Source organism: Urocitellus parryii, chromosome 6 (genome assembly GCF_045843805.1).
Source record: "Urocitellus parryii isolate mUroPar1 chromosome 6, mUroPar1.hap1, whole genome shotgun sequence".
In the NCBI taxonomy this organism is placed as follows: domain Eukaryota; kingdom Metazoa; phylum Chordata; class Mammalia; order Rodentia; family Sciuridae; genus Urocitellus; species Urocitellus parryii.
The window spans coordinates 173,685,816-173,712,218 of record NC_135536.1 but is presented as its reverse complement, the minus strand read 5'-3'; the positions used below and the strand labels follow the sequence as shown (position 1 = coordinate 173,712,218).

The 26,403-nt window shown below is 53.7% G+C and overlaps 1 protein-coding gene and 1 non-coding gene across 3 annotated transcripts; one reads left to right on the top strand and one right to left on the bottom strand.

Moving 5' to 3' along the window:
• The first annotated feature begins 9,637 nt into the window (after positions 1–9,637).
• Positions 9,638–12,082, top strand: Nrsn2 (neurensin 2). 2 transcript variants are annotated; one of them, XM_026402168.2, is made up of 3 exons: positions 9,638–9,826; positions 11,657–11,751; positions 11,884–12,082. In XM_026402168.2, the coding sequence occupies exons 1-3, from the start codon at positions 9,638–9,640 to the stop codon at positions 12,080–12,082; spliced, it is 483 nt and encodes a 160-aa protein (XP_026257953.2). The 2 variants fall into 2 exon arrangements, with proteins under 2 accessions (XP_026257953.2, XP_026257952.2); XM_026402167.2 differs by having other exon boundaries at positions 11,657–12,082.
• A 7,449-nt stretch (positions 12,083–19,531) lies between these two features.
• Positions 19,532–19,604, bottom strand: Trnaa-cgc (transfer RNA alanine (anticodon CGC)). Its single transcript has one exon. It is a non-coding gene; the product is annotated as a tRNA-Ala (tRNA).
• Between the last annotated feature and the right edge of the window lie 6,799 nt (positions 19,605–26,403).

The following is a 26,403-nucleotide window of genomic DNA, read 5'->3' as shown; positions in this document are numbered from 1 at the left end:
TTGTAATTTATTTAGAGACAGGGTCTTAGGGCCTCACTAAGTTGCTGAGGCTTGTTTTGAACTCAAGATCCTCCTGCCTCAGTCTCCAGAGCTGCGGGGATTACAGGCCTGCGCCACCGCACCCAGCCTCTGAATATTTTGACGAACTCAGCCAAAGGTGCCCATGTGGTCTGCTTTCCAGGCACTGCAGTAAAAATGTTAGCAAATGCTTTTGCATTTGATTCCAGCCTTTCTGCCCACCGCGGGCAGCAGTCTGGGCTGCACATTTTGGTTACATGAGTGTACTTCTGGTACCAGGGTCTGTCAGTCAGGGTAGGCCAGAGGTGACATAGTAACAAATGAACTCCCAAATAACAGTGGATGAACACAACAAAGACTTCTTTCTTCCTGAAACTCACTCTGATGTTGTGACCCTCCAGAACAGCTGTCCTCCACTTGGTGACTCAGCAGGCCTGTCTCCTTCCCTCTTCTGATCCACCATGTCCACACGTAGCCCCCACAATGGTCATGGCCAGAGGAGAGGTAACGTGTGTGTGTGTGTGTGTGTGTGTGTGTGTGTGTGAGATGTTCTGGCTCTTAAATGCTGAAGACGTTTCACTCTTTATTTAATTGCAGCACTCTGAACTATATATCTCCAGGCCTTTTTATTTTTTATTTTGAGACAGGGTCTCACTAAGTTGCTCAGGCTGCCCTCCAACCAGTCATTTTCCTGCCTCAGGCTCCCAGGTCACTGGGTTTACAACTGTACAAGTTTTAAAAGATGGCTCCCCAATTATTTGACATTTTTTTCCTGCGTAGGGGTAGGGAGCATGTCTCCTCCTCTTGAATGTAGCTTCAGTGACCAACAGACTAGGATAGAAGCCTCAGGAATGGTGGCACACACCTGGAGTCCTAGCTGTTGGGAGGCTGAGACAGGAGGATCGCGAGTTCAAAGCCAGCCTCAGCCAAAGTGAGGTCCTAAGCAACTCAGTGAGACCCTGTCTCTAAATAAAATACAAAATAGGGCTGGGGATGGGGCTCAGTGGGTTAAGTGCCCCTGAGTTCATTCCCTGGTACCAAAAAAAAAAGGCAGGAATCTCACTGGGCAAGAGTTCCAGGAGGTTTGCCAAGGGGGCAATGGGACCTCGCCGCGCCCGGGTGGGCTTCTTGACTTGCATCACTGAAAATGACCTTCGGAGTGTTGAAAGCAAGGCCCGAGCAAAGACGTATTAAAGGACAGCAAAACAAAGGCAGGCAACAGCCGAGAAGAGATGACGGCGACACTCCCAGGGTTGAGCTCCTGACTATATATAGGATTTTTCTAAGAAGAAAAGTTTAGGTTTCCAGGCAAACTTTTGTGAAAGTCAAATCCCATGTCAATCATTTGCTATTTGGGGTTCATAATGTTTCTTACTGGTTAGACTCTCTAGCAAGAAATGAGCTGGGGGACATTGTGTCGCTCTTTGACTCTCGTGACATTTAAGTTGGTTGTTTCTGTTCTGATGGATCCAGTCCAAGCGTTCGCTGGAGGTTTTGTTCATCTAACTAGAGACAAGCAGAGGATGACTGGGGTGTGGGCTGAGCTCACAGCCCACAGCCATCATCCACTTGCCAGCGGCGGGACTGAGCCATCTTGAAAGAGGATCTGTCAAGTCCCGGATGAAGCCACCCAGCTACTGCCAGGTGGAGTGTCTGGGGCCTTCCTGCAGAGGCCTGCCCAAATTGCAGGTTTGTGAACAAAATAACGATTGTCATAGTCTCAAGTCACGCGTTTTAGAGTAGTTTGTTATGTAGCAGTAACAACTGGAATAAATGCTTTGGCCCAGAAATGACCTGCATTGTAGCTTACCGGTTCTGACCAGTAAGCCCCATGGGTTTCCTAACTGTGAAGGGTTGGGAGATATATGTGGAGAACATAGAGATTTGGATAGCGGTTTATGTCCATCACAGTGTCTGAATCGACCTTTGAGGGCTGGGGTGTGGCTCAGTGGTATAGTGTGTGTCTAGCATGCATGAGGCCTGGTTTCCACCCCCCAGACTGGAAATAAAGAAATAAAAAAAGCTTTGATAATGTGACCTACAAGCAGAGATCTGAATAAAGCAGGAAGCTAGCTATGAGCTGGGCATCATGGCCCATGCCTATAATCCCAGCCACTTGGAAGGCTGAGGTAGGAGGATCATAAATTGGAGGCCAGCTGGGGCAACTTAGTGAGACCCCATCTCAAAATAGAAGATTAAAAAGGCTAGGAGTGTAGCTCATTGTGCAAAGCCCTGAGTTCAATCTCCAGTATCGCACACACAAACACAAAGACAAATACATAAACACAAGATTCCATTGCTGTTATGATGTGGGTCTTCAATGTCTCCCAAAAGCTCATATATTGAAGGTCTGGTTCCCCGGGCAACAGTTTTTAGAGGTGCAGACTTTGGGAGGTGGCTGGGTCATGATGGCTCTAACCTTATGAACATCATTATTAATCGATTAATCCATTTATGAATTCATAGCTTAATGGGCTTGGGGGAAGGGGCTCTGTTATAAATTCTCTCCCCGCCTCCCCCCTCTCCCCTTTCTGGCTGCCAGTAGGTGAACAGCTTTCCTCCACCACACGTTTCTGCCATGATGCTCTGCTTACCGCAGGCCCACAAGCAACTGGGCCAAGCCACCATGAACTGAAACCTTTGAAGCTCTGAGCCAAAATAAACATTTCCTCTTTTCAAGTTGTTTATCTCAGGTATTTTGTCACAGTAACAGAAAACTGACTGAACACAGTCACTGCCATCATCAGATTATTATTTTTTATATGTATTTTTGTTTTAGTTTTAGGTGGACACAGTATCTTTATTTTACATTTATGTGGTGCTGAGGATTGAACTCAGTGCCTCACGCATGCTAGGAGAGCACTCTACCACTGAGCCACATCCCCAGCCTATCATATTATTGTTGGTTGTTCCAACTCTTCACTTCCTTTTTTGAAAACTTTAGTAAAACACACATAATATAAAATGTGCCATTCATGACTTTTAGTACATTCACAATACTATATAACCATCCCCACTATCTAGTTCCAAAATATTTTCATTACTCCAAAAGGAAACTTCTTGTATAGGAATCCCTCATTCCTTCCCCACAGCCCCTGACAACCGCTGATGGGTTCTGACCGTAGATTTTCCAACTCTGGATGTTTCTTGTAAATAGAGTCATATCATATGTGAACTTGGTTGTTTGAGACAGGGTCTCACTGTGTTGCCCAGACTGACCTGGAGCCCTGGACTCACTTGATCCTCCTGCATCCTGAGTAGCTGGCACTAGAGGAGCTCTCTGTCGCCTCCAGCCAGGACTTTTGGATCTGCTTTACCAGCCTCTTCAAGTCTCCAGCTGAACTAGAAACTTCTTCTTTCTTTCTTTTTCTTTTTTGTACCATGGATTCAACCCAGGGGTGCTCAACTACTGAGCCACTGAGTCCCTTTTATTTTGAGACAAGGTCTTGCTAAATGGCTGAGGCTGCCTTTGATCCAGCCTCCCCAGCCTCTGGGATTAAAGGGTGCAGCCCTGAGCCTGGCCTTCCTGTTTCCTAATGGACGGTGTCTTGTTCCTCTCAGCAGACAATTCACCAGGTGTCACCTTGTTCACCTTCCTGCCTACTCACCCGTGAACCGGCAGAACTGCCGTGGTAATAACAAGATTCCAGGAGTTCCCACTCTGCTCCAAGTGCTTCGAGCGTCTCACTCTATGCCCATCTCATTTCACTCTTCCAGCCTCTTTGAGAGGCCGGTACTTACATAATCTCTGTTACAGTCAGGGAAACAGAGTCTCAGAGTGGCCGAGTCACGTCAGCAGCAAGTGGCAGAATCAAGATTCAAACCTGGATCTGTTGACTCCCGAGTTCAGCTCAAAATCACTGAGCTGTATCTCTTGCCAACGACCACCTCCCTCCTTCCAGGGCCTCAGAGGACAGGGGATCCCTCCTTTAGCTCGAGGTTGGCCCATTTGCCTGCACGGTCGACCTCGTTTCTTCCCATCTCCTCCAGAACCTCATTCACCCTTCTCTGATAACCACTGGCTCCCTCAGGTCCTCCCCACACATTTTCTCCAAACTACTCCACAAAACAGCTCCCAGCTCCTGGCTTTCCTGTCCCCTCACCTCCCAAACCACTGCAGTCTGGCTTCCTCACCTCCACACCCTACACCCTCCTGATCCCCACTGATCTTGGTGCCAAATCTAAGTCCTCTTGTCCTCCTCTGCGCCTCTACCGCACTTGGCAGGCTGAGCAGGCCCTCCTTGGAAGTGTCTCCTTGGTTTCTGTGACACAGGGCGCCCCACCCTTTCAGATGCTGCTCCCCCCACCCTCTGCGGCTCGCTGGATGCTTCTCTGGCTCTCCACCTCTCCTGATCTCTTCAAATGATATGACCCTTTTTAAACAGGTCCAAAATGTCTCCCATTGAGTAATAAGCCTTGTGTCCCTTCCCTTTGAATCTGGCCCAACCTTAGTGACGGCTCAAATGACAGACCACCATAGACCAGGCTCCATTCCATGGTGACTGCTGAAGCTGGGTCACAAGGGCAATGTGGCCTGGCTCACTGGAGCCCTGAACCAGGGTGGGAGAAGTTTCACTGCCTGAGGCCACCATGCTGTGCGGAAACCAAAGCAGCTCCTGCAGGGAGACCTCCTGGAGAGGCCTCCCCCACTATAAAAGAAAAGAGAGAGAGATGCTCGGCCACCCCCAGATGCTCCAGCTGCTGGCTGCTCCAGCTCTTACCACAAAAGCGACCCCAAGGCTGAACCACCCAGATGAACCCTCCTCACACTCCTGACCCACAAAAACCGTGTGATCTGTTCACCGTCTTGTCACCAGAACAGAGCCGTCTCAATTTGCTCCCGCCACTATATTGGGGGTGACTTAAGCAACAAAAATTCATTTCCCAGTTTGTCTGGCTGCGAAGTCCAAGATGAAGGTGCCAGCAGATTCACCTGCTGCCAGGTGAGGGCCTGCCTCCTGATTGGCAGACAGCCCTCTTCTGCGGGTAGCCTCTGAGTCAGGGAGCAGAGGGAGAAGCAGGCTCGGTCTGACTCGTCAGCAGGGGCTCCAATGACTCTCAAAGAGCCCACTTCCAAATGTCACCATATTAGGACTTCGGTCCATAGCAGAGGGGTGCCTGGGTCTGACCAAGGTCCCTTCCTTTGGTTTCCCTGCAGTTCATTTTACCCCCCTGATCAGATCACATTTCCTCTTTTTTTTTTCTTGTTAATATTTTTTTAGTTGTAGATGGACACAATACCTTTATTTTATTTGTTCATTTTTATGTGGTGCTGAGGATCAAACCCAGGGCCTCCCACATGCTAGGCAAGCGCTCTTCCACTGAGCCTCAGCCTCAACCCACATTCCACTCTCTTGACAACCTTCCATGGCTCTACAGTACCCTCAGATTGTAGTCCAATTTTTTTCCCTCCAGGGCTTGAAACCCACAGTCTCACTTCTGCCTGCATCTACAGTCCAGAGTGCACGCGCGCGCGCACACACACACACACACACACACACACACACACAATGAGTAAGTCCTTCAGTACAAAGCTTTTAAACACATAATGAACATCAAATGTTGCGACTATTATTAGTTTGTGTTCAGTAAATATTTATTGAGCTGTCTATTCCATGCCAAGCACTATGGGAGGCTCAGAGATACTGTAGTGAACAAGAAAGATGTGGTCCTATCCTTGAAGGGCTCATTCATTCCCGTTCCCCTGTCCCCAGGCACACAGAAAGACAATGCATGCTCAAGACATCAAGGCATGTTCCTGCAATGGTGCCTGATGAAGTTCAGGCAGGTACCATGACTGTCCCAAGACCACACACCAAATGTGGGACTTTCCCAAGACCACACAGCAAATGCTTGAGCACATAACAAGGCCTGAAGCTGATGCAGCTGTCTGGGAGGTGGCAGCTGGCACACACTGCCCAGGGCAGAACCAAGTCTGGTTGGGAGGGAGGGCGGGGCTCCCTGCCTTACTGGCTCCTTCCGGAGGGGAAAGGGCGAGTGTCCTCTCTCCAAACACCTCCTCCCCACCTCTAGCTCCTCTAGGCGGGATGGAGCTCCAGCTCCATCCAAGTCAGAGGGTCTGACCCTTAGCCGGGGGTGGAGACTCAAAGAGGAAAAGAGGCCAAGCACAGGGGCACTGTCTGTAATCCCAGCAACTCCAAGGCTGGGGGAGAAAAACGCAACTTCAAGACCAGCCTGGGCGACTTAGGGAGAACCTGCCTCAAAACAAAAAGTAAAAAAGGCTGGGGATGTGGCTTTAGGGGTTATGCGTCCCTGAGTTCAATCCCCAGTACCAAAAAATAAATAAATAATTAAAAAAGAAAACAGGATGGGAGTGTATGCAGAGCAGCGGTAGGGAACCCCGGTTCGATTCCCAGGAGCGGGGGCGGGTTGGGGAGAATGGAAGGAAACCGCGGGATTCCACGAGAGGTGAGGACTCCTGAGAGATCAGGGACTCCGGTGCCCCTGGGAGGCAGGTGCCCAGGGAGAGAGGCGGGGCTCAAGGAGGGAGCGCGCTGAGATGGGAGGGGGCGAAGGAAGTGGGGTCAGCCAGGAGATGCAGGGTTCTCCACTCCGGTGGGGAGCTTCACGAGAGGGGTGGAGACCCAGAGGAGGCACTGAAGAGATGGAGGCTCAGTGATGGGTCTGCAGTGAGAGGAGTGGGCAGCTGAGGAGTGATGGGAGCTCAGATGAGGAGTTCGAGGGACCGCAGGAGGGGCCGAGGTCCAGGCAGGCGGTGGGCTCTGCAGAAGGAGCCTGGGGTCTGAGGGAGAAGGGAACTGGGAAGGGTTCAGGGCTTCGGGGAGCTTCCAGCAGCCGCAATCTGCAGACCCAGCCCCTAGGGCGGGCCGGCGCCCCCCCTCCTCTTTCTGCCCCCGTACCGCCCCCCCCACCCCCAGCCCCGGACTGCGGCGGCGCACGCGCGGACCAGCCCCGCTTTGGCTCTGCTCGTCTCCAGCTCCTGTTGGCTCGGCGGAGGCTGCTGGTGGATAGGTGAGCTCAGCCCCTGCTCCACTAGCACCGACCCCTATCCGGCCGTCTCCCGGGTTCCAGAGAACCTCACCCTCTACCCGCATCCTCAGCCCGGCCGCATCTGGCTGGGTAGGACCGACATCTGCGCCCTGGTCTTGAGCTTCGGGAGGTGGGGGTCCCAGGGAAGTATCAGGGGGCAGACGGCAGGAGCTCCATCACGCCCCCACACCCCAGGGTCGGTGGCTGGGCGGAGGCTTCAATGGCCAAGATCGCCCCCCAACCTCCCTCCAAAAACCCATTCCTACTCCATTCTGCCTCAGTTTCCCTCTAAGGGAAAGGACGCAGCTAATTTCATCCAGAGGAAGTGTGGTCGAGTCCGAAAGAGCGATGCTGGGGGGGGGGGCTGATTTCCCCAGCCACCCCTCCAGGAGGGTGCCCCTGATAACCGCCGGGGCAGTGTAGGGTGCTGGAGTGGGCGGGTCTGGGGGGTCTGGGAAGGGGAACGGAATAGGGCCGTCAAGATGCGACAGATTCCATCCATCTTCAGGCCCTCAGACTTGTCACCTCCGTGTACGTTTCCCTTCCGTCGCCGCCTCCTCCGCAGTCTCCCCACCCCCGCCCTCGGCCAACGCAGCCCCCTCCTCTTCCCGCGGCGTTCCCACCGGTTCTTCCCCTCTGCTGGCTGGGGACACCTCCCTAGCGGTTCCCATGGCAACCCCGGAGGATCCTCAGCCTCCTCTCCCTCCCAGCCCTCCCTCTCCGGCTAGACCTCCTCCTCGCAAGCCTAAAATGGGAGGGGGAGGGACCAGGCGGAGGGGGAGGCACCGTCAAGGTCACCTTCCTTCTCTAGTGTCTACGGGACTGAGTGATTGTATAGATTTGGGGGCGGGGGGAGCGGTGAATTAAAGGGAGGCGCTAACCCGGGCCCGCATTCCTCGATCCCCTCCCCGCCCCCTCACCTGGGGTCTTTAATTAAAGGTCGCGGTTCTGAGGCCCTAACTGCCTCGGGGCCCCATTCACCTCCCTACTCCGGGCTCCCTCGCGGGGGCGGTCCCCCTGTTGGCCACGCCCTCTCCGAGCCCCGCCCCCTCGCTGGATCCCTGCTGTCCATCCAGACTTCTCGCCCTTTCCTTCTTCTGTTGCTTTTCGGCTTTGGGTCTCTGCCATTTCTCATTCTCTGTTACTTTATTTTTTTTCCCTTTTTCCCCTCTTTCTTCACCTGAATTGTAACTGAGGAAGTTTGACAGCCGCGATCTATGGACAGGCAATCTTGGCCGCAAACCCTCGCTCTGTGTGGCTCCGCGGGGTCCCGAGGAAGCGCCCCTGTGTGTGTGTCTGCGTGTGTCCATAACGTGTGTGTCCACGTGCGTCTGTGTGGTCGTCTCTGTGCCCGTCTGGGCCTCGGTGTGGTGTCCTGGTGGTTTGTGCGTGTGCAGATTTCTCTGTGCTGTGTGTGATATGAAAGTGCTGGTGAGTCTCCGGAGACGCAGGGACTGGAGGGTCACATCTGATTGGAAGTGAGGGGGCCCTGGACTGGTCTACCCGTCTCTGGTTTGAAGCTGCTCTGAAGACCCTGGTGGGTGGGAGGGCAGAAGCCGTCCCTGCAGACTCCAGTTTTACCTTACCTGTGCGCACATGGGGACAACTTCCAGGAGGCCCTGGGTTCAATTCCCCCGCAACCAGCCTTGGGCACCTTCCCCTCCTGACACCTGTGTTCCCTTCTGTGAAAAAAGGGTTCTTAAATAGGGTTCTCTGGAAATCAGCAGCCCTTAATCCTAAGAGCCCCTAATCCTGAGGGCCCCCGAGTTCCACCTCCCGTGAAGCCGAAACTCCGAGGAAGTTGGAGGCTGTGTAGAGGCAGCCCTGGGAGAAAACTTGTAGCTTGGAGACTTGGGCCCCACTGGACAAGTGTTGGCCATGACAGTTGCCCCTCCCAGGGGCCCAGAAGAGGGGATGAGATTTGGAAGAGGGGGAAATAAGGATCTCTCACTCCAGACACTGAGCCCCAGAAGTTCAGGATGGACATAATAACAAAGAAATCCTAGTCATAATCATAACGGCTCCCTTTTACAGCACCAGACACGATAACTAAGTGAAACAGGTATCACTGTTAGCCCTATTTTACAAATGAGGAACCCAAGGCTCAGAGAGGTTAAAGCACTTGTCTAAGGTCACACAGTGAGGTAGTGGTGAGTCTGGGGTTGGATTCCAAGTAATTGGGCACATGGATGGACACCTGCACTTGCAGGGCCCCAGGCTAAGCGCTTCTGTCATTGGTTCCTTCGTAGATATTTAGGGAAACACAAGCTAGGATTCCAGAAGGCCCGGCCATGCTAGAGGTGAGGTGTGGAGAGCGGGAGGATGGCTGAGCGCAGCTACTCAGGAGGCTGAGGCAGGAGGATCCCAAGTTCAAGCCCAGCCAGGGTAACTTAGTGAGAGCTTGGCTCAAGATAAAAAAATAAAAAGGGCGGGGGATGTAGCTCAGTGGTAAAGGGCCCCTGGGTCCCATCTCCAGTACAAAAAAAAAAAAAAAGAAAAAGTGGGAGACGTGTGTGGGATACAAGGTTGCAGAGTAGGAGGGTCACCATGGGCAGCTCCCACTGACCCTGTCTCTGTCAGCTGCCCCTTGCCTGCCCCACAGGGATCCATGATGCTGAGCTGCGGTGGTCCCTGCACCTGTGGCCATGGCACCGGTGTGGAGGAAAGCAAGTGGTATGGGGTGCGCTCCTACCTGCACCTCTTCTATGAGGACTGTGCAGGTACTGCCCTCAGTGATGACCCCGAAGGACCACCTGTCCTGTGTCCCCGCCGACCCTGGCCCTCCTTGTGCTGGAAGGTAAGGGAACAGGAGCAACTCCTGTGATTCCTGTGGCTACATGGGGGAGGTGGGATGGATTTGAGGGTGAGAGAAGAGAAGTCAGAGGAACAGTGGAGTAGTTAGGGTCTTGCACATTCAAGCATCAGGAAACCCAAGTGATAGCCAGGCGCAGGGGGCCACGCCTGTATCCCCAGCGACTCTGGACACTGAGGCAGGAGGATCGCAAGTTTCAGGCCAGCCTGGGCAACTTAGCACTACCCTGTCACAAAAACCAAAAAGGGCTGGGATGTAGCTCAGTGATAGAGTGCCCCTGAGTTCAATCCCCTTACTGGGAGGGGGACCTCAAATAGGTTTGAACAGTAAAGTTTGTTCATTGCTCATTTTGTAGAAGACATCGGAGGGTGGGTGCCTCTGGACAAAGTCTGATGCGGGAGTTCAAACCATCAATCACGTGGAGGGTTTTGCATTTTCTCTTAGTCTTTGGGCTCCCGGTGGTGTCCCTCTCTATAGCCCATGAGTTTTTCGATTTCTCCACATGTCCCCCAAATAACTACTATTGTGCTGGCCTCGGACCTTTAAGGAAAGTCAGAGTCTCCTCTGTATTTCCTTCATAAAAGAAACAGTGAAACCAGCCAGAAGTTAAAAATGCAGCTGGGCATGGTGGCCATGCCTGTCATCCCAGAGGCTCAGGAGGCTGAGGCACGAGGATGGGAAGTTCAAGGTCAGCCTCAGCAATTTAGTGAGGTCCTAAGCAACTTAGAGAGATCCTATCTCTAAATAAAATATAAAAAGGGGGCTGGGGTTGTGGCTCAGTGGTAGAGCCCTTATCTAGCATGCATGAGGCACTGGGTTCCATCTCAGAACACATAAAAATAAAACAAAGACCTTTGTCAACCTAAAACTAAAAAATAAATATTTTTAAAAAGCGGGGTGGGGCACCTGAGGATGTGGCTCAATGGTTGAGTGTCCCTGGGTTCAATCCATGGTAACAACAACCACAACAAAGCATTACTGTCAGGTGAAGTGGTGCACACCAATAATCCCAGAGACTCTGGAGGCTGAGGCAGGAGGATTGCAAGTTTGAAGCCAGGCTGGGCCACTTAGCCAATACCTTGTCTCACAAAAAAAAAAAAAAAAAAAAAAGGCTAGGGCTGTCACTCAGTGGTTGAATGCTCTTGGGTTCAATTCCAATATGGAAAAAAGATTACCATCTACATTAGTATGGGGAGTGGGGAGAAATAGGAATATAGGTGTAAATATGACAAAGTATGCATTATATAAGGAAAACTACAAAACCTTATGAAAAATATCAAAGAACTGGCCAGCCATGGTGATAAGTGTGTGTAATTCCAGAGACTTTGGAGGCTGAGGCAGGAGGATCACAAATTTGAAGCCAGCCTCTGCAACTTAGTGAGACCCTGTCTCAAAATAAAAAATAAAAAAAGGGCTGGGGATTTAATTTAGCAAAACACCCCTGGGTTTAATTTCCAGTCTCTCTAAGTAAGGGAGGTTTTAGATGAGGTCTGAGGATGCATAGGTGTTAACCTAACAGGGAGACAGGGCAGAAAGGACAAGGGGATAAAAGGGGACCTGAATAATGATGGAGGGGACTCAGGGTTGGTCAGAGAAAATCCCTGCTAGCTGGGAGTTGGGAAGGCGATTGATCTGGGGCCTCAAGATTCCAAATGGAGCTGCTCCTGTCTATCAGAGTCCAGCAGGTATGTTCTGTGATCCCGACTCTTGAGGTTGGATCATGGAATCACTATTAAATCCAGGGGAGCCAAGGCGATCCTCCGGCTGCTGGCCCCTGGGGACCCTGACTGTCTCCTGGTCTGTCTGCCTCTCCAGATCAGCCTGTCCTCAGGGACTCTGCTCCTGCTACTGGGGGTGGCGGCCCTGACCACTGGCTATGCAGTGCCCCCCAAGCTGGAGAGCATCAGCGATGGTAAGTTCCCATCGTTGGATCAGCGGGCAGCAGACTACAACCAGGCCCTGGGCACCTGCCGCCTGGCCGGCACAGCACTGTGTGCGGCGGCCGGGGTCCTGCTGGCCATCTGCCTCTTCTGGGCCATGACGGGTTGGCTGAGCCAGGACACCAAGGCAGAGCCCTTGGACACCGAAGCTGACCACCACGTGGAAGTCTTCAGGGACGAGCCAGAGCCCCGGCTGTCCCCCATCTTCCGTGATGCCAGCGGTCATTCGTGGTTCTCGACCCCCACCAGCCCCTTTGGGCAGTCTTCTGTGCAGACCATCCAGCCCAAGCGGGACTCTTGAGCTGCCCTTCATCCTCCCCAGTGCACCTCGCCTTCCCAGGCCCCCAGCGTCTCCTTTCAGCAGGGCCCCTCTATCCAAGCCCCCAGAAGGCCTAGCTCCAGGTCACCTGGAGCCCAGATCCCTCACTCCTTCCCCAGGAGACGGGTCCCAACTCATCCAGATGCCACCCCTTCTCAGACCTCCCAGACGGCCCCCACCCCTCCTTCCCAAGACCCCTCAGGGGCGGAGAACCTTGCCCTCATCCTGTCCCCGCTCTTTCCTCTCCGTGGCCGGGGCTAACCACTTTCAGACCATCCACACTTGCCTCTGGACCTGGACGGGTCTGGGCCAGATTCTAGAGTTCTGTGACAGTCCCATTCCCCCCAGGCTGTGAGCACTGCCCTCCCCAGACTAAGGCCAGGGGACGGGGAGGGGCGTCCTCCTGGCCAGGATGCTTCAGAAGGCGTCCAGGTCGCTGGCTTGGACTTACCTTCCAGAATGAGGTGAAAACATACCTCTCACACCTTGTCTTCACCCACATTTTGGCATCAGAGCCCCACAGTCCACCCCCACTTCACAGAAGAGGTGATCTGTCAAGCAGAACCAGCCTTTTCAGACTTCTCTCGGGCCAGCTGTGGGCCAGCTGTGGTTCTGCAGCTGGAGCAGAGTCTCACACCTTCCTGGTTCCCAGGGGATTCCCAGGATGGCGGACAGGTTTGGCCCAGAGCGACTAGCCAGTGGCCTGATGGTTCTAGATGGCTCCGAAATTACTTTGGACATGGATTTAAATGCCCCTCAAAGTCCGCCCCCCAGACCCCAATGCCTACTGGCTGTCGGCCTGACCTTGACCCTGATAGCAAATGTCCCTCCTGGAGGCACAGCCCCTCCCTCCTACAGGATCCTCAGCCAGAGGCGTCATCTCCTTTCTCTGCCACTAGGGGGAGCGCCGAGACCGCCCGCTGGAGGACGTCCTCCGCCCCTAGTCTCCTAGGCTTCTGGGGAGGGTCCCCAGCCTCCGCCCGGTCCTGCACCCCTTCCATCTCACCTTCCCCTTCAATAAACAGCTGGGATGGACACTGACTTCGCCTCTTTTCTCCGGGATCACCGGGTCGTGGGGGAGCAGGGAAGGAACACTGTTAGGAGCGCCTACTGTGTGCGGGAGCTCAAGTCCACTGCTTCTCTTGCTCCTCGGGATGACCTTGGAGAAAGGGGTCGTTTTCTTCCTTTTCCAGGTACAGTCACCAGTGGTCAGAGGGATGAAATTGTCCTCCCAGGCCTTCCCAAGGGAGATTGAAATGCTAGGCTGGAACTTCGGCAACTCCGGAGGCTGAGGCAGGAGGATGAAGTTCAGGGGCAGCTTCAGCAGCTCAGGGCTGGGGTGTAGCTCAGTGGCCCAGAGCCTCCGGTTCAATCCCCAGCACCCCCACACCCCCACCCTCAATAACGAAGCTAGCCCTGGCCCACCCCTGGACAGGAGAGCTCCCAGCCCTGAGGAGGAGGCAAATTTGTCTCCCCAAGGGGGGTGCTGGGGAGGGGCCCTGGGCACCTGCCGCCTGGCAGCGCAGCACTCTGTGGAGGGGGAGCTGGAGCCGAAGGAGGGTTGTAAGACCCACTGAGGGGAGGCCCTGCCCAGGGCCCAGGCCCTGTTGTCAGCGCTCTCCAGGCCTGAATCACTTAACCCTGGCAACAACAGGTGATGGTGACCTGTTGTTCCCAAACTGGGCTCCTAAATTCCAGGCCCGTGTTCCCAAACCCCATCCACCTAGAGGCTGAATTCCAGCTCTGTCCTCCCCAACCAGCCTTCACCCCTCCCTCCGCCAACAGGGCCCCCTGCCCAGTCGCAGCTCCAGCCTTCGGGCCTCCACCCGACCCTCCCCCTCCCCAGTCTTCCTTTGCTCCCTCACACCCTGAACCAAAGCCGGCGCCGGTGGTCAGCTGACCTTGGACACCCCGCGCCACCCCTCCCCTGAGCTGCGCCCTCAGCACCCAGCCCAGCCTCCTGGCCCCTCGCACACGGATGGCCCCCAGCTTCTCCGTGGCCTCCGGATTCCACCTTTTACACACCCACATGCCCTCCCCACAGCAGCCTGACACGTCTGGGTAGGACTTAAATTAGGGCAGATTCCTCCCGGCTCCACTAACTCAGGGTAAGACCTGAGGCCTCCCCGTGGCCGGCAGGGCCTCCTGTTGCCCGGGTCCCAGCCCTCCCAGTCCTCCTCTCCAGCCACTTGAGCCGCCTGTTGCTCCAACTTCAGGCCCTGCGGGGGGCCCTGCCTGCTGGCATGCTTCTCACCAGTTGGCCACGGTCAAGGCCTGGCCTCCCTCAACAACACTCTGCTCCAAGTCACCTTCTCAATAAGCAGCCTATCTGACCATGTGGCTATGTCCCCATTTCCCCATTCCCTGCGCACACTGCTATTGGCTTTTACCTTTTTACAGCATTTATCATCGTTCATTACCTGTCTACCCCGTCCACAGGAGCTCTGCAAGCCCAGGAGGCCCCACTGCCTCCCCTCCTGACGCAGCTCCAGAGCCTCAAATGCTCAGTAGATGCTCAAAGCAATTTGTTGGGGACCAACAAACTGCATTGAGCAGGGGATGGAAGCCAGGGCACTTTACCACTGAGCCCCATCCCCAGCCCTTTTTATTTATATGCTGGGGATTGAACCCAGGGCCCTGTGCATAGGAGCAAGCACTCTACAACTGAGTTATATCCCCAGCCCCCTTTTTATTTCTTATTTTGAGACAGGGTCTTGCCAAGTTGCCCCCCCCCCCCCAGGCTTGCCTTGAACTTGTGATCCTCCTGCCTCAGCCTCTGGAGTAGCTGGAATTACGGGCATGCCCCACTGCGCCCAGCCTCAGGACAATTTTGTTTAATAAATCAGCCCCAGTTTTGTAGATGAGGACATTAAAGCTCAGAGACATTGTGCAATTTGCTCAGGGAAGCACAGCTCATAAGGGGAAGATCTGGGATTCAGAGTACACAGTTGGTGTTACACTGTACTGTCCCTTGGTTTGAAGGTCTAAAAACATATCCAGATATTTTCTGTCAGGTGGAACAGAGTCAACAGTGTGAACTGTTGTTGTTGTTGTTTGTTTGTTTGTTTGTTTTTGGTACTGAGGATTGAGCCCAGGGGCATTGAACCACTGAGCCCCATCCCCAGCCCTATTTTGTATTTTATTAGAGACAGGGTCTCACTGAGTTGCTTAGCACCTCACTTTTGCTGAGGCTGGCTTTGAACTCCCGATCCTCCTGCTTCAGCCTCCTGAGCCACTGGGATTACAGGCCTTCGCCACCATGCCCAGCCCATTTTTCGTTTTGAATTTTGTGAATCTTTTTTTAAATAATTAACTTCAAAATTTTAAATAATACAACTAATTAAATATATTTAATACATAAGGGAGAAGCGATAAATCTTCCTAATAAAAGTGTTCCAATTAATAAATGTAGAATTTAGAGAAATAGGAAAATCATCATTAGAAAACCATTCTACCAAGAAATGACAAAATAAATAGGTAATACTTTAGGGTGAAATGATATAGTTGCATAGCCTTAAAGTATTGAATCCTCAGTACAAAAAAAAAATAACAATAGTAAAAAATTGTGTGTGTGTGTGTGTGTGTGTGTGGTTTTGTTTTGTTTTTTGATACAGAGAATTGAACCCAGAAATGCTTTCCCACTGAGCCACATCCCTCAACCTGTTTTAATTTTTATTTTGAGACGGGATCTTGTAAAATTGCTTTGGGTCTTCCTAAATTGCTGAGGCTGGCCTCAAACTTGCAATCCTCCTGCCTCAGCCTCCTGAGCTACAGAGATCACAGGCCTGTGCCACCACCCTCTGCTCATCATAGTAAAAATTTAAAATGCGATTGCTCTGCTCATGGCGGAATAGCAGAGGGATCAAGAGTACCCCCCACCAAAATGTGGAAAAAATAAAGAATGGACCAAAAACCAATGAACCCCAAACTGACTTCCCTGAGACCGTTTCCAGAATGTGGCTTGCGTGTCAATCCCCTCTGTCAGTACTCGATGGAACAAGTAGGCAGAAAATCAGGGAGGACGTGGAAGAGTCCATCAATGCTGTCGATCACTCTGCCCTAAGTGACTTCTCTAAGAGAGATCACTCCACAACAGCAGGGTACCCAAGGCCTTGGTGGGTCGTCCCGGGAAGTCAGAGAGCGCGGCCGTCTCAGGGCGCCCTCTGGTGTCCTCGGAAGTGGTTGCAGCTGGGCGGTCTGGAAGCCTGACCGGCCTGGGAGAAGCTGTTCCTGGGGCCATGGGGCTCCCTCTCCTCTCTAAGGTGGGGAGATCCGAGAGAGGCAGAGTCAGCCAGTGGGGTTCACCTTCGGCCCCACTTCTCTTTTATCCAGGAGCCTGAACCTGCACAGCACTGGAGGCCGCCCTCCCTCCTGCATACCTCCCCCCGTCCCTGCTGAGCCAGAGAGAACCTGGCACCTCGCCCCAACTGCACCACCAAAGGGTGCCCCAGGGCCAGAGAGACAAAGCAGCATTCACCCGAGGAGGAAGGTGTCCTGGGAGGTGGGGAGAGAGGACAGCCAGCCAGCAGCCAGGCAGGCCCCAGAATCTGCCCCCAAGTCTCATTCCCTCAAGGCGCTGTGTGAGCCTGAGGAATTTCTTAACTTCTCTGAGCTTCTGTTTGGATTTTTAAAATTTTTGTTTTGTTTTTGTCTCTAAAATAAGGGTAGCAGGAATAGGAAGCTCCATCAATCAATCTCTCTCTCTTTCTCTCTGGTACTAGAGATTGAACCCAGTACCACTGTTACATCCCCAGCCCTGTTTATTTTTATTTATTTTCTATTTTGAGACAAAGTCTGGCTAAGTCACCCAGGCTGGCCTCCAAAATGAGGCCTTCCTGCCTCTGCCTCCTAATCTCTTGCGATTGTTTAAAGACCTGGTGGGCTTAGCGTAGTGTCAGGCACGTGGAAGTGTCGCTAAATGCTATGAAAGAGAAAAACTGAGGTTCAGAATAAGCAGACAACACCAGGTTCAAACTCTAGATGACTCAGACAGGACCTTGCCCTCCAGGGACTTCAGGGTCTGGCAGAGAGGACAGTCCTGCCAACTGATAGTGGAGACAGAGCAGGGTAAACACTCTGATAGAAGAACCATGTAAGGTCACCTCACAGGGACAGGGGCATTCAGAAAGCAGCACATAATAGCGGTGTGCACAGCACTTTCCGGGCTGGGCTCTGTTCTCAGCACTTTCTGAGGATCCCCCTGTTCAGGCCTCTTAATTCCCATTAGCTTCAGTTCACAGAAAAACTGAGCACAGAGTGTTTTCGAGTTCTGTCCAAAATTGCGCAGTTGGCAGAGCTGGAATTTGAACCCAAGCAATGCAGGCCCAGAACGCCCCATACCTCTGGAGGGTGCAGACACGGCCCAGCAGAATCTGCCCACGGAGCTGCCTGAGAAGGGGGAAGGTCATGTTCAAAAGCACGCGCGCGCGCACACACACACACACACACACACACACACACACACACACAGGCAGCTCCTGGGTGTCTTTTCCAAGGAACCAACTCCTGCCTGAAGCAGGCACTCAGAAGCTCCCGGGAACAGCCAAGCACTGCTAGACCCACATAGGCAGCCTCCTGTGGCGTGCAGATGCATGCATTCCTGTGTCAACCGACAGGCCCGCAGGCAGGGACCTGTGTGCACATGCACACCAAGAGGCCGCCTGCAAACTGTTACCGTGAGGGTGGCAGCCGCTGACAGGCTCACTGGGTGAGTGCTCTTTCTCTGCTATTGATTGAGCAGCTACATTTATTGAGCCCTTACTGTAGGTAAAGATAAGGCTTGGAGAAGTGAGGTGGTTGACCCAGGGTTACACATCTATGGCTGAGATTCAAACTGGCCCAAGAGCAAGGGGTAGTGGCACACACCTGCAGTCCCAGCCCCTAGGGAGCTTGAGACAGAAAGATAGCTTGGGCCCAGGAGTTTGAGGCCAGCCCGGACAACACAGAGTGACCCTGTCTCCAAAACAAACAAACTGGGCACAGTGGGGGCACGCAACTCAAGAGGCTGAGGCAGGAGGATCACAAGTTCAAGTCCAGCCTCAGACATTTAGCAAGACCCTCAACAACTTAGAAAGTACCAAGGACTAGGGATGTGGCTCAGTGGTAAAGTACCTCTGGGTTCAATTCCCAGTACAAAAAAAAAAAATAAAAAGGGCTGGGGATGTGGCTCAAGCGGTAGCGCACTCGCCTGGCATGCGTGCGGCCCGGGTTCGATCCTCAGCACCACATACCAACAAAGATGTTGTGTCTGCCAATAACTAAAAAATAAATATTAAAAAAAATTCTCTCTCTATCTCTCCCTCTCTCTCTCTCTCTCTCACTCTCTCTTTAAAAAATAAAAAAATAAATAAATAATAAAAACCAGCAGGGTGTGGTGTTGCACGCCTGTAATCCCAGTAACTCAGAAGGCTAGGGTAGGAAGGTTTCAAGTTTGAGGCCAGCCTGGGCAAATTTGTGAGCCCCTGTCTCAAAATAAAAAATAAAAGGGCTGGGGAGATAGCTCAGTGGCAAAGTATTCCCTGGATTTCATCCCAAGATACAAACAGGGTGGGGACATGGTTCAGTTGGTAGAGTGCTTGCCCTGCATACACAAGGCCCTGGGTTCCATCTCCAGAACCAGGAAAACAAACAAACAGTACCACAAACAAACCCTGGTCCTATGTATATTTTTTGGATTGAACCCAGGGGCATGTAACTGAGCCACCCCCCTCCTTTTTTGAGACAGGGTCTTACTAAATTGCTGAGGCTGGCCTTGAACTTTTAATCCTCCTACTTTAGCCTCCCAAGTCCATGCACTGCCGGGCCCGGCTGGTCCTATGATATTAAACAGGGCATGGGCCTCCACCGCTGTGGAGGTGTATCCCTGCGCTAGATGTGCCATGGCTGGAGTCCCACAGTGACATTCCTTGTGGCCTTGAGATGCCATGTCCTTGTCCAGGCCACATGCTCACATGAGCTTGTTGACAGGTGTGCACCACAGATGTGTGTGGCAAGGGGACCAGTGACCCTGGCCTTGCTCCAAGTCTCAGCTGAGTTGATGTCATCAGGACTATGAATTTCCTGTCCCAGCATACTGAAGCCAAGCTCTGGGCACCGGGCCATGGGGGACCTGGTGAGGGTTGTGTACCTGGGCAGGGTCCATGGACCAGGTTTGAATGGGGAAGAGCTGAGAGGAGTCAGCAGCTAATCTGTGCACTCAGTGGAGCAGCCCTGTGAGCTAGAGGAGGGGTGGGGAGGAAGGGCAGGTGGGGCTGCAGCTTTGCTAGCTCCAAGAGGCCCTGGAAGAGTGAGTGTGAGCTGAGTGCAGTGGTGCCTGCCTGAAATCCCAACGGCTGGGGAGGCTGAGGCAGGAGGATTGCCAGTTCAAAGCCAGCCTCAGCAACAGTGAGAGGCTGAGCAACTCAGTGAGACCCTGTTTCTTTTTTTTTCCCCCAGTGATGCTGGGGATTGAACCCAGGGCCTCGTGCATGCGAGGCAAGCACTCTGCCAACTGAGTTATATCCCCAGCCCCAGACCCTGTTTCTAAATAAAACATGAAATAGGGCTGGGGTGTGGCTCAGTGGTTGAGTGCCCCTGAGCTCAATCCTGGTACAAAAAAAAAAAAAAAGTAAGAGGGTGAGAGCGGGAAGAAAGGGAGGAATGGAGGCATGGGTCCTTGTGCCCACCAGGCAAGTGCTCTGTCCCTGAGCTCTACCCCCACCCAGGAGTGAATAAATAAGTGAGTGTGGAAGCCGGGAAGCAGTGCTTCATTTTTCCTAGATCTCCAGCCCCCGCTCTGGCTGGCCTGTGGGTCCCAGGGGTGCTTGGTGAACGGCAGGGTGGCAGCCCTCCTGCAGCAGGGCCAAGCCTTGGGAGACACCAGTCGGGCTGGGCACTGGGAGGACCAGTACAGGCAGGATGGCTCCTCCGTGTAAGCAGGGCTGTGTGTGGTGTGTCTGGGGAGCAGGTGGGTGAGCGCAGGGCCCAGGCGTCTGCCACAGTGTTCTCAGACTAGCTTCAGTCATGCCCCCGGGAATCCTTGCAGCTCAGGAGGCTGAGGCAGGAGGACGACAAGTTTGAGGCCAGCCTCAGCAATTTAGCGAGGCCCTGTCTCAAAGTAGAAACAAATAAAAAAGGGTTGGGATGTGGCTCAGTGGTAGAGGGCCCTGGATCCAAACCCCAGTACCACATTAAAAAAAAAAAAAAAAATCACCAGCTTTGGCCACTGTCCAAAGCCTCCAGCAGTGCAACCCCCACCCTCGCCCTCATTCCCCTTTCTCCAAAACCCAAAGTCGTTGTCAGTCTCTCTGTCAAAGGTAGGGCTAAGGACGGGGTTCCCTGGCTGCCTGTGTAGCCAGAGGGCTTTTCTCCACCCCTTTTCCCATTTGGTTTTGGGGGCGAGTGGCCTGACCTCATGCAAGTGCTTGGCGCCCAGGCACAAGGCCCTGGGGTCTGCCCCAGCACCACAAAAAAATGAAAATAAAGTAGAAACAGGGTCTCACTGGGTTGCCCAGCCTCTCACTGTTGCTGAGGCTGGCTTTGAACTCCTGATCCTCCTGCCTCAGCCTCCCCAGCCGCTGGGATCGCAGGCCTCCAGCTAAGCCTCAAAACCATGAAAAACGCCAGCGATGAAAGAGACAGAATCACAGGTGGGAGACAAACTGCGGGGGCCGCAGTGGGCGCGGCACTTTTTAGGTGGCCGCTTTCTGATATGATATTTCACCTGAGTCCTGAAGGAAGATTCTGGAAAAAATAGAGCATCTAGACCAAAGGCCAAGAGGCAGGAAGGTCCAGGGCCACCCCCAAAGGATGTGAAGTGGGAGTTGGAGGTGGAGGCAGGCCTGGGAGGTGACTCAGCAAGGCTGGCAGGGGTCACCTCCTTTGTGATCCTCCCACTTTATAGACTGGAGACCTGTCGCTCAGAGAGGGCAAGCGGCTGGTCCAACCTCACACAGGAAATTAGAGGCCATGTGGGGATCAAGCCCATGTCGGTCCTGGTCCCAGAACCCCAGCATTTTGTCTTTTACTCCGGGGTGCCACAGGGACACACTCCTGCCAGACACACCGACATCCACACATCGCACGTACACACTGGAGCACGCGCATGCACACGCACACACACGCACACACACGCACACTAAGACCCACCACAAAGGGTGGGACCAGGTGGGAGCCCAAGGTCCCAACATCATCCCGGGGGTCTCCTGGGCCCCTAAGAAGGCAGGATGTCACTCAGGCCCCGCTTCGGGCCACTCTGGGCCAAGGAAAAGTTAAATGGCAGAAGAGGGAAGTGGCTCCCTGGTGGCTGTGGGGTGCCGAGATGGGCAGAGGGCAGGGGGCGAGAGCCGTGGGCACCTCCTGACAGGAGCAGCGGGTGGGAGCCCCGAGAGAGGAGGCAGAGGCCAGGGTCCCACAGGCGGGGCCTCCAACTCCTGCTCAGCCCACGTCCCACAGGAGGGGGACGCTCACGGCCACCAGACCCCTGGGTCTCCGATCCTGGGAGTTCCTCTCCTACTTTTGACTCTGAGGCTGTAAAATGTGGAAAGGTCCATCCACAGGAACCAGAGCGCCCCGGGAAGGCTGCACCTTGTTCCCAGGTGGCCAGGACCAAAAGCTTTGAGAACACCCCGGGCTAGGGAAGCCCGGGGACAGAGGCCCTCGCTCCTCTGCCAGGAGGTGGACGGCACAGTCTCGGGTGAGATCCCCAGGACAGGGGCACTGCAGACACGTGACTGAGAAATTCTGCATCGAGGAAGTGACCTCAGGTCCTCTCCACCGCCTGGGGACCTGCAGCATCGCCTGCCGCAAAAGACTGGCTCCTGGAGCACATCCCTTCCACAGCGGCCTGCAGAGCGGCACAGACACACGGGACAGGTCCTTCTGAGTTGTCGTGGACTAGTCCCAAGACAAACTCTGAAATAGGAAGGAAAAAGCCATCTGAGCCAAGTGGTGGTGCACACCTAGATTCCAGCTACTCAGAGGCGGAGGCGGGGTGGACCACTGAGTCTCAGTCTGATCCTTTTTATATTTATTTAGAGTCAGGGTCTCACTGAGTTGCTTAGGGCCTTGCTAAGTTGCTGAAGGTGGCTTTGAACTCTTGATCCTCCTGCCTCAGCCTCCCAAACTGCTGGGATCACAGGCACGTGCCACTGTGCCCTCCTTGAATGTGTTTTTTTTTTCCTTTTTTAAAAAATATTTATTCTTAAGTTTTAGTTGGACACAATGTCTTTACTTTACATTTATCAGGTGCTGAGGATTGAACCCAGTGCCTCTTGCATGGTAGACGAGCGCTCGCTCTGCCACTGAGCCTCAACCCTAGCCCTGTGTTTTAGTTTTTGTTTTTTTCTTTACCTACAATATTTACAAGTTACAACGCGTTTATCAGGAGAGAACTCCATCACGAGTCCAGGACGCTGATGGACTATGAACCCAGGCATATCCTCCACCACCCAATCCAATCATTGAACATCTGCTCTCTCATCTCCCAGCCTGTGCCTCTTTCAGTTTACCCACCCACAGCTCTGGTGATCTATTTTGGACCACTTCTCAATTTAATCCCTCCCAAGGCCTCTCCCCATGACTCCCCAGAGTCCTTTCAAAGACCTCCAAAGTTCACCAGGCACAGTGGCCCACTCCTGTAATCCCAGCAAGTCTGGAGGCTGAGACAGGAGGATTGCAAATTTGAGGCCGGCCTCTGCAAATGAGTGAAATCTTGTCTCAAAAAACTAAAAAGGGCTGGGGGTGTGGCTCAGTGGTAAAACACCCCTGGGTTGAATCCCACCCCCATGCCAAAAAAATAAAAAAGCCTCCAAAGTTCCAGATCTGAACTTCATCACTTCTCTGAATGTCCCTTATCCCCCTCCACTCCACTAAAACCTCACAGACCCACCTCCTCCTCCCCTCACCCCTCTGTGGACTCCCCCCCCCCTCTCCCCTCCCCCCTCCCCCAAATTCTCCCCTTCTAGTGTGTACCATGATTCATTTATTATGTTAATTGTTTCTAGTACCATTCTTTGGTCTGCCCTTCTCTATCATTTCCCTCCTTTTAGAACAGTGTCTAACAAACAGCGAAGACTTAGTAACTGAATGAGTGTGTGAGTAGCATGATGGACAGTGGAGAGCTGTGAGGGTAGGTGATGGACAGATGCCTGTTCAGCGAGGGAGATGAGAGAGTGGACAGGAAGTTGATGGATGGGGTGAGGGACGGTCCTGGGTGAATAACAACATGGGCCGATAAGGGGTGGGCACGTGGGCTGCAGGAAGGGGTGCACTCAGCTCCTGTTCTCGGGCACTTAGCATGGCTGGGCACTGATCGGGTGTTGGAGCCAACTGGGAGGCGCTGCACCTAATGGAGTTGAGGGGGAGATACTCACCAAACAAGCGTTATAAAATATGTCTGTGCTTTCAGCTGCAATAAGTGTCATGATGGGGAAGAACAGTATCGCCATCTGTCCTAGCTGGCGACCTAACGCAGGGTTCACAAAAATCTGACTATTCCAACAACTCAAGACAACGACAAAGAAAGCGGAACACACAGAAATACCTTTTCAATAATCCAGGGACGGCTCTGCCATGTCCCTGGAAAGAGCGAGCCACTGGGATTCTTTATTCTTATATAGGGGACACACAAGGGGAGGCTGCATGGAACATTCTATCCCCCAAAGGGCAGAGGGGTAGGGTTACAAAGGAACAGGGGAGTGTAACTCAGCCCCCAAAGGTGACGCCTACACCTGGAGCCACACCTTGTACCCGAGCTGGACAACGCCCAAGTCACTAGGAAACTGTAACTGGCCGAGCCCACTGCATCACCGGGTTCATCCAGGGCAGCTCCCGGTGGCACAGGATGCTCTGGAAGAGGAAAACAACGTGGGTAAGTGGTGGGAATCAGCAGGTAGGTGGAGGTGGACAGGACCTGGGCTGGACTGCCTCACCGACCGGTGCCGACAGGCTGGAGCACCATGCGACATTTCCAGCCCAGAGCCTCTCCACCCACAGGGCTCTGTCTTCAGGGACCCTGCCCTCTCTCACTCTGACTCAGCACATGGCCCAGCCCAGCCCCAGGGGCTCTGCTGCCTCCATCTCCAGCGCCCACCCTGCTGGGTCAGTCTGGGGCTACTCAGCAGAGCTCCAAGTTCATGGCAGCCCTGGGCCATCCTCCGCCTGAGGGTGGGGAGGGGACTGGAAGGAAGGGGAGTAGGGACCACGATGCCTGGGCCCGAGCACTGACCCTCTACGTTCTAGAAAGAGTGTCTGTGGCCGTGCACACCTGTGGTCCCAGCTACTCCAAGGCCCCCGCAGGAGGATCACAAGCTGGAGGTCAGCCTCAGCAACTCAGCGAGACCCTGCCTCAAAATGAACAGGGCTGGGATGCAGCTTAAAGGTCAAGCGTCCTGAGTCTGTGACACAGGGATCTGGGACTCAAGCTGGAGTTCATCTGGAACTCGAGTCAACGTGATAGATCAGACACAGCTAAACTGGAGTTCAGAGTATGGATCCGGATGGGAAAAGGTGGTGCCAGGTCAGTGACCAAGTCAGTGCTGAGTGGGGCCGGTCAGCGGTTAGCATGGCTGACCAAGGGCATGATCAGGGCTCAGACTATGTCCAAGTTTTCAGGTCCAAGGATAGTCGGAGCCCAGTGTCAGGCAACAGGGCTCAGCCTATGAGCAGAGTGAAGGATCAGGGCTCAGTGTCCAGGACACTGGCCTAGTCACCTCTCTGTAGATGGAGCTGCCTCTGGATCCCCTGAGGGGCACCTTCCCGCTGTCCGGAAGCCTATGCACTGCCAGCACCCTTCAAACCCTCCCCCACCCATCCCTAGGTCCTCCCCAGGGCACTCCCTGAGTGCCAGGCCTGGCTCGGTGTCCGCAGGACCCAGGCTGGCAGCGAGGGGAGCAGGTGGGGCAGGGCTGGGGCAGAGCTCCCGTGGGATCCAGGACGAGCCTTGCGCAAGGTTTTCTGATGCAACCGGCTGGACACACTGCCCCCTCCCCCCCCACCCCTCCCACTTTTCTCAGAAAGGGAAGGGCTGGGCAGTGGCCTGGGCTGAACACAAATCATTCTCTTCCTTCCCCGCCCCCCCCCCCATAGCTCCAGACCTGCAGCCCAGGACGGAAGGCTGGGCAGGGGTCCGATGACTCAGCAAGGGGGCGGGATTGGGAGCCCCCCCCAGCTGGAAGGCAAGGAAGAGAAGAAGATCCCCCAAGTTTGAAGATCCCCAGCCCCCACCCCACCCCCACCTGCAGCCCCCCCACCCACCCCCCCACAAGGCAGTAATTATATGGCTGAGCCCAGGGAGGGACTTGGTAGCTGCTCAAGACCCTCCAACCCTCACAGAACCAGGACAGTCCAGTTGCTGCCTTCCGGCTCCCCCACACAGGGGCGGGGAGGACCCTTCACCCTGAGCTTCCCCTGGACCCTTCCCTGGGTCTCACTGAGGCTCTTGAAACAGTGGATCAAGGGGAGCTTTGGAACCCCACCAGCCTGGGCTCAGACACCATCCACTTTCTGTGTGACCCTGGGCAGGTGACTTCTCTCTGACTGATGGCTTGTGCAAGTCCTGAGTCCATCCCCAGTGGGCAGGGCTGTGGGCGGGATCATGTGAGGAAGTGCCAGAGGGGGTGTGCCCAGAGAGGTGCCCACTTCTCTGGCTGTGTGTGGGGAGGTCGGCGCAGCAGCCTGGACCCCCAGGAAAAGAGTCATTAATGGAGCCCTCAAGTTCAATGCCAGGAACCCTTCTAGGTGCAACAGTGGTGACCCTTCACCTTCTGAATGCTCTGAGGGTTGTTTATTTATTTAGGTTTATTTATTTATTTAGGTACCAGGGATTGAACTCAGGACACTTGCCCACTGAGCCACCTCCCCAGCCCTATTTATTTAGAGACAGTCTCACTGGATTGCTTAACACCTCCCTTTTGCTGAGGCTGGCTTTGAACTCACGATCCTCCTGTCTCAGCCTCCTGATCTAAGGTTTACTTATTTATTTTTTTAAAATTCTTATTTCATTTTTTATGGGGTGCTGAGAATCGTACCCAGTGCATGCTAGGCATGCTACCACTTGAGCTACGTCCCCAGCCCTTATTTATTTTTTAAATGTTTTTTTCTCTCTTCTTCCCCCTCTCCCTCCCTAACAAGATTAGGAGGCAGTGTTCCCTTTTCTTCCCCCAGTGAACTCCCCCAACACACCCACTACTGGAAGGAGATGCCTGCTGAGGATCTGGGCAGAGAATATCTCTCAAATTAACAAGTGAACCCTAACACAGCCATCAGGGTTCCCTGGCACCCCCTACTGGAATGTAATCCTTGAACAATTCCTTTAAAACCTCCCT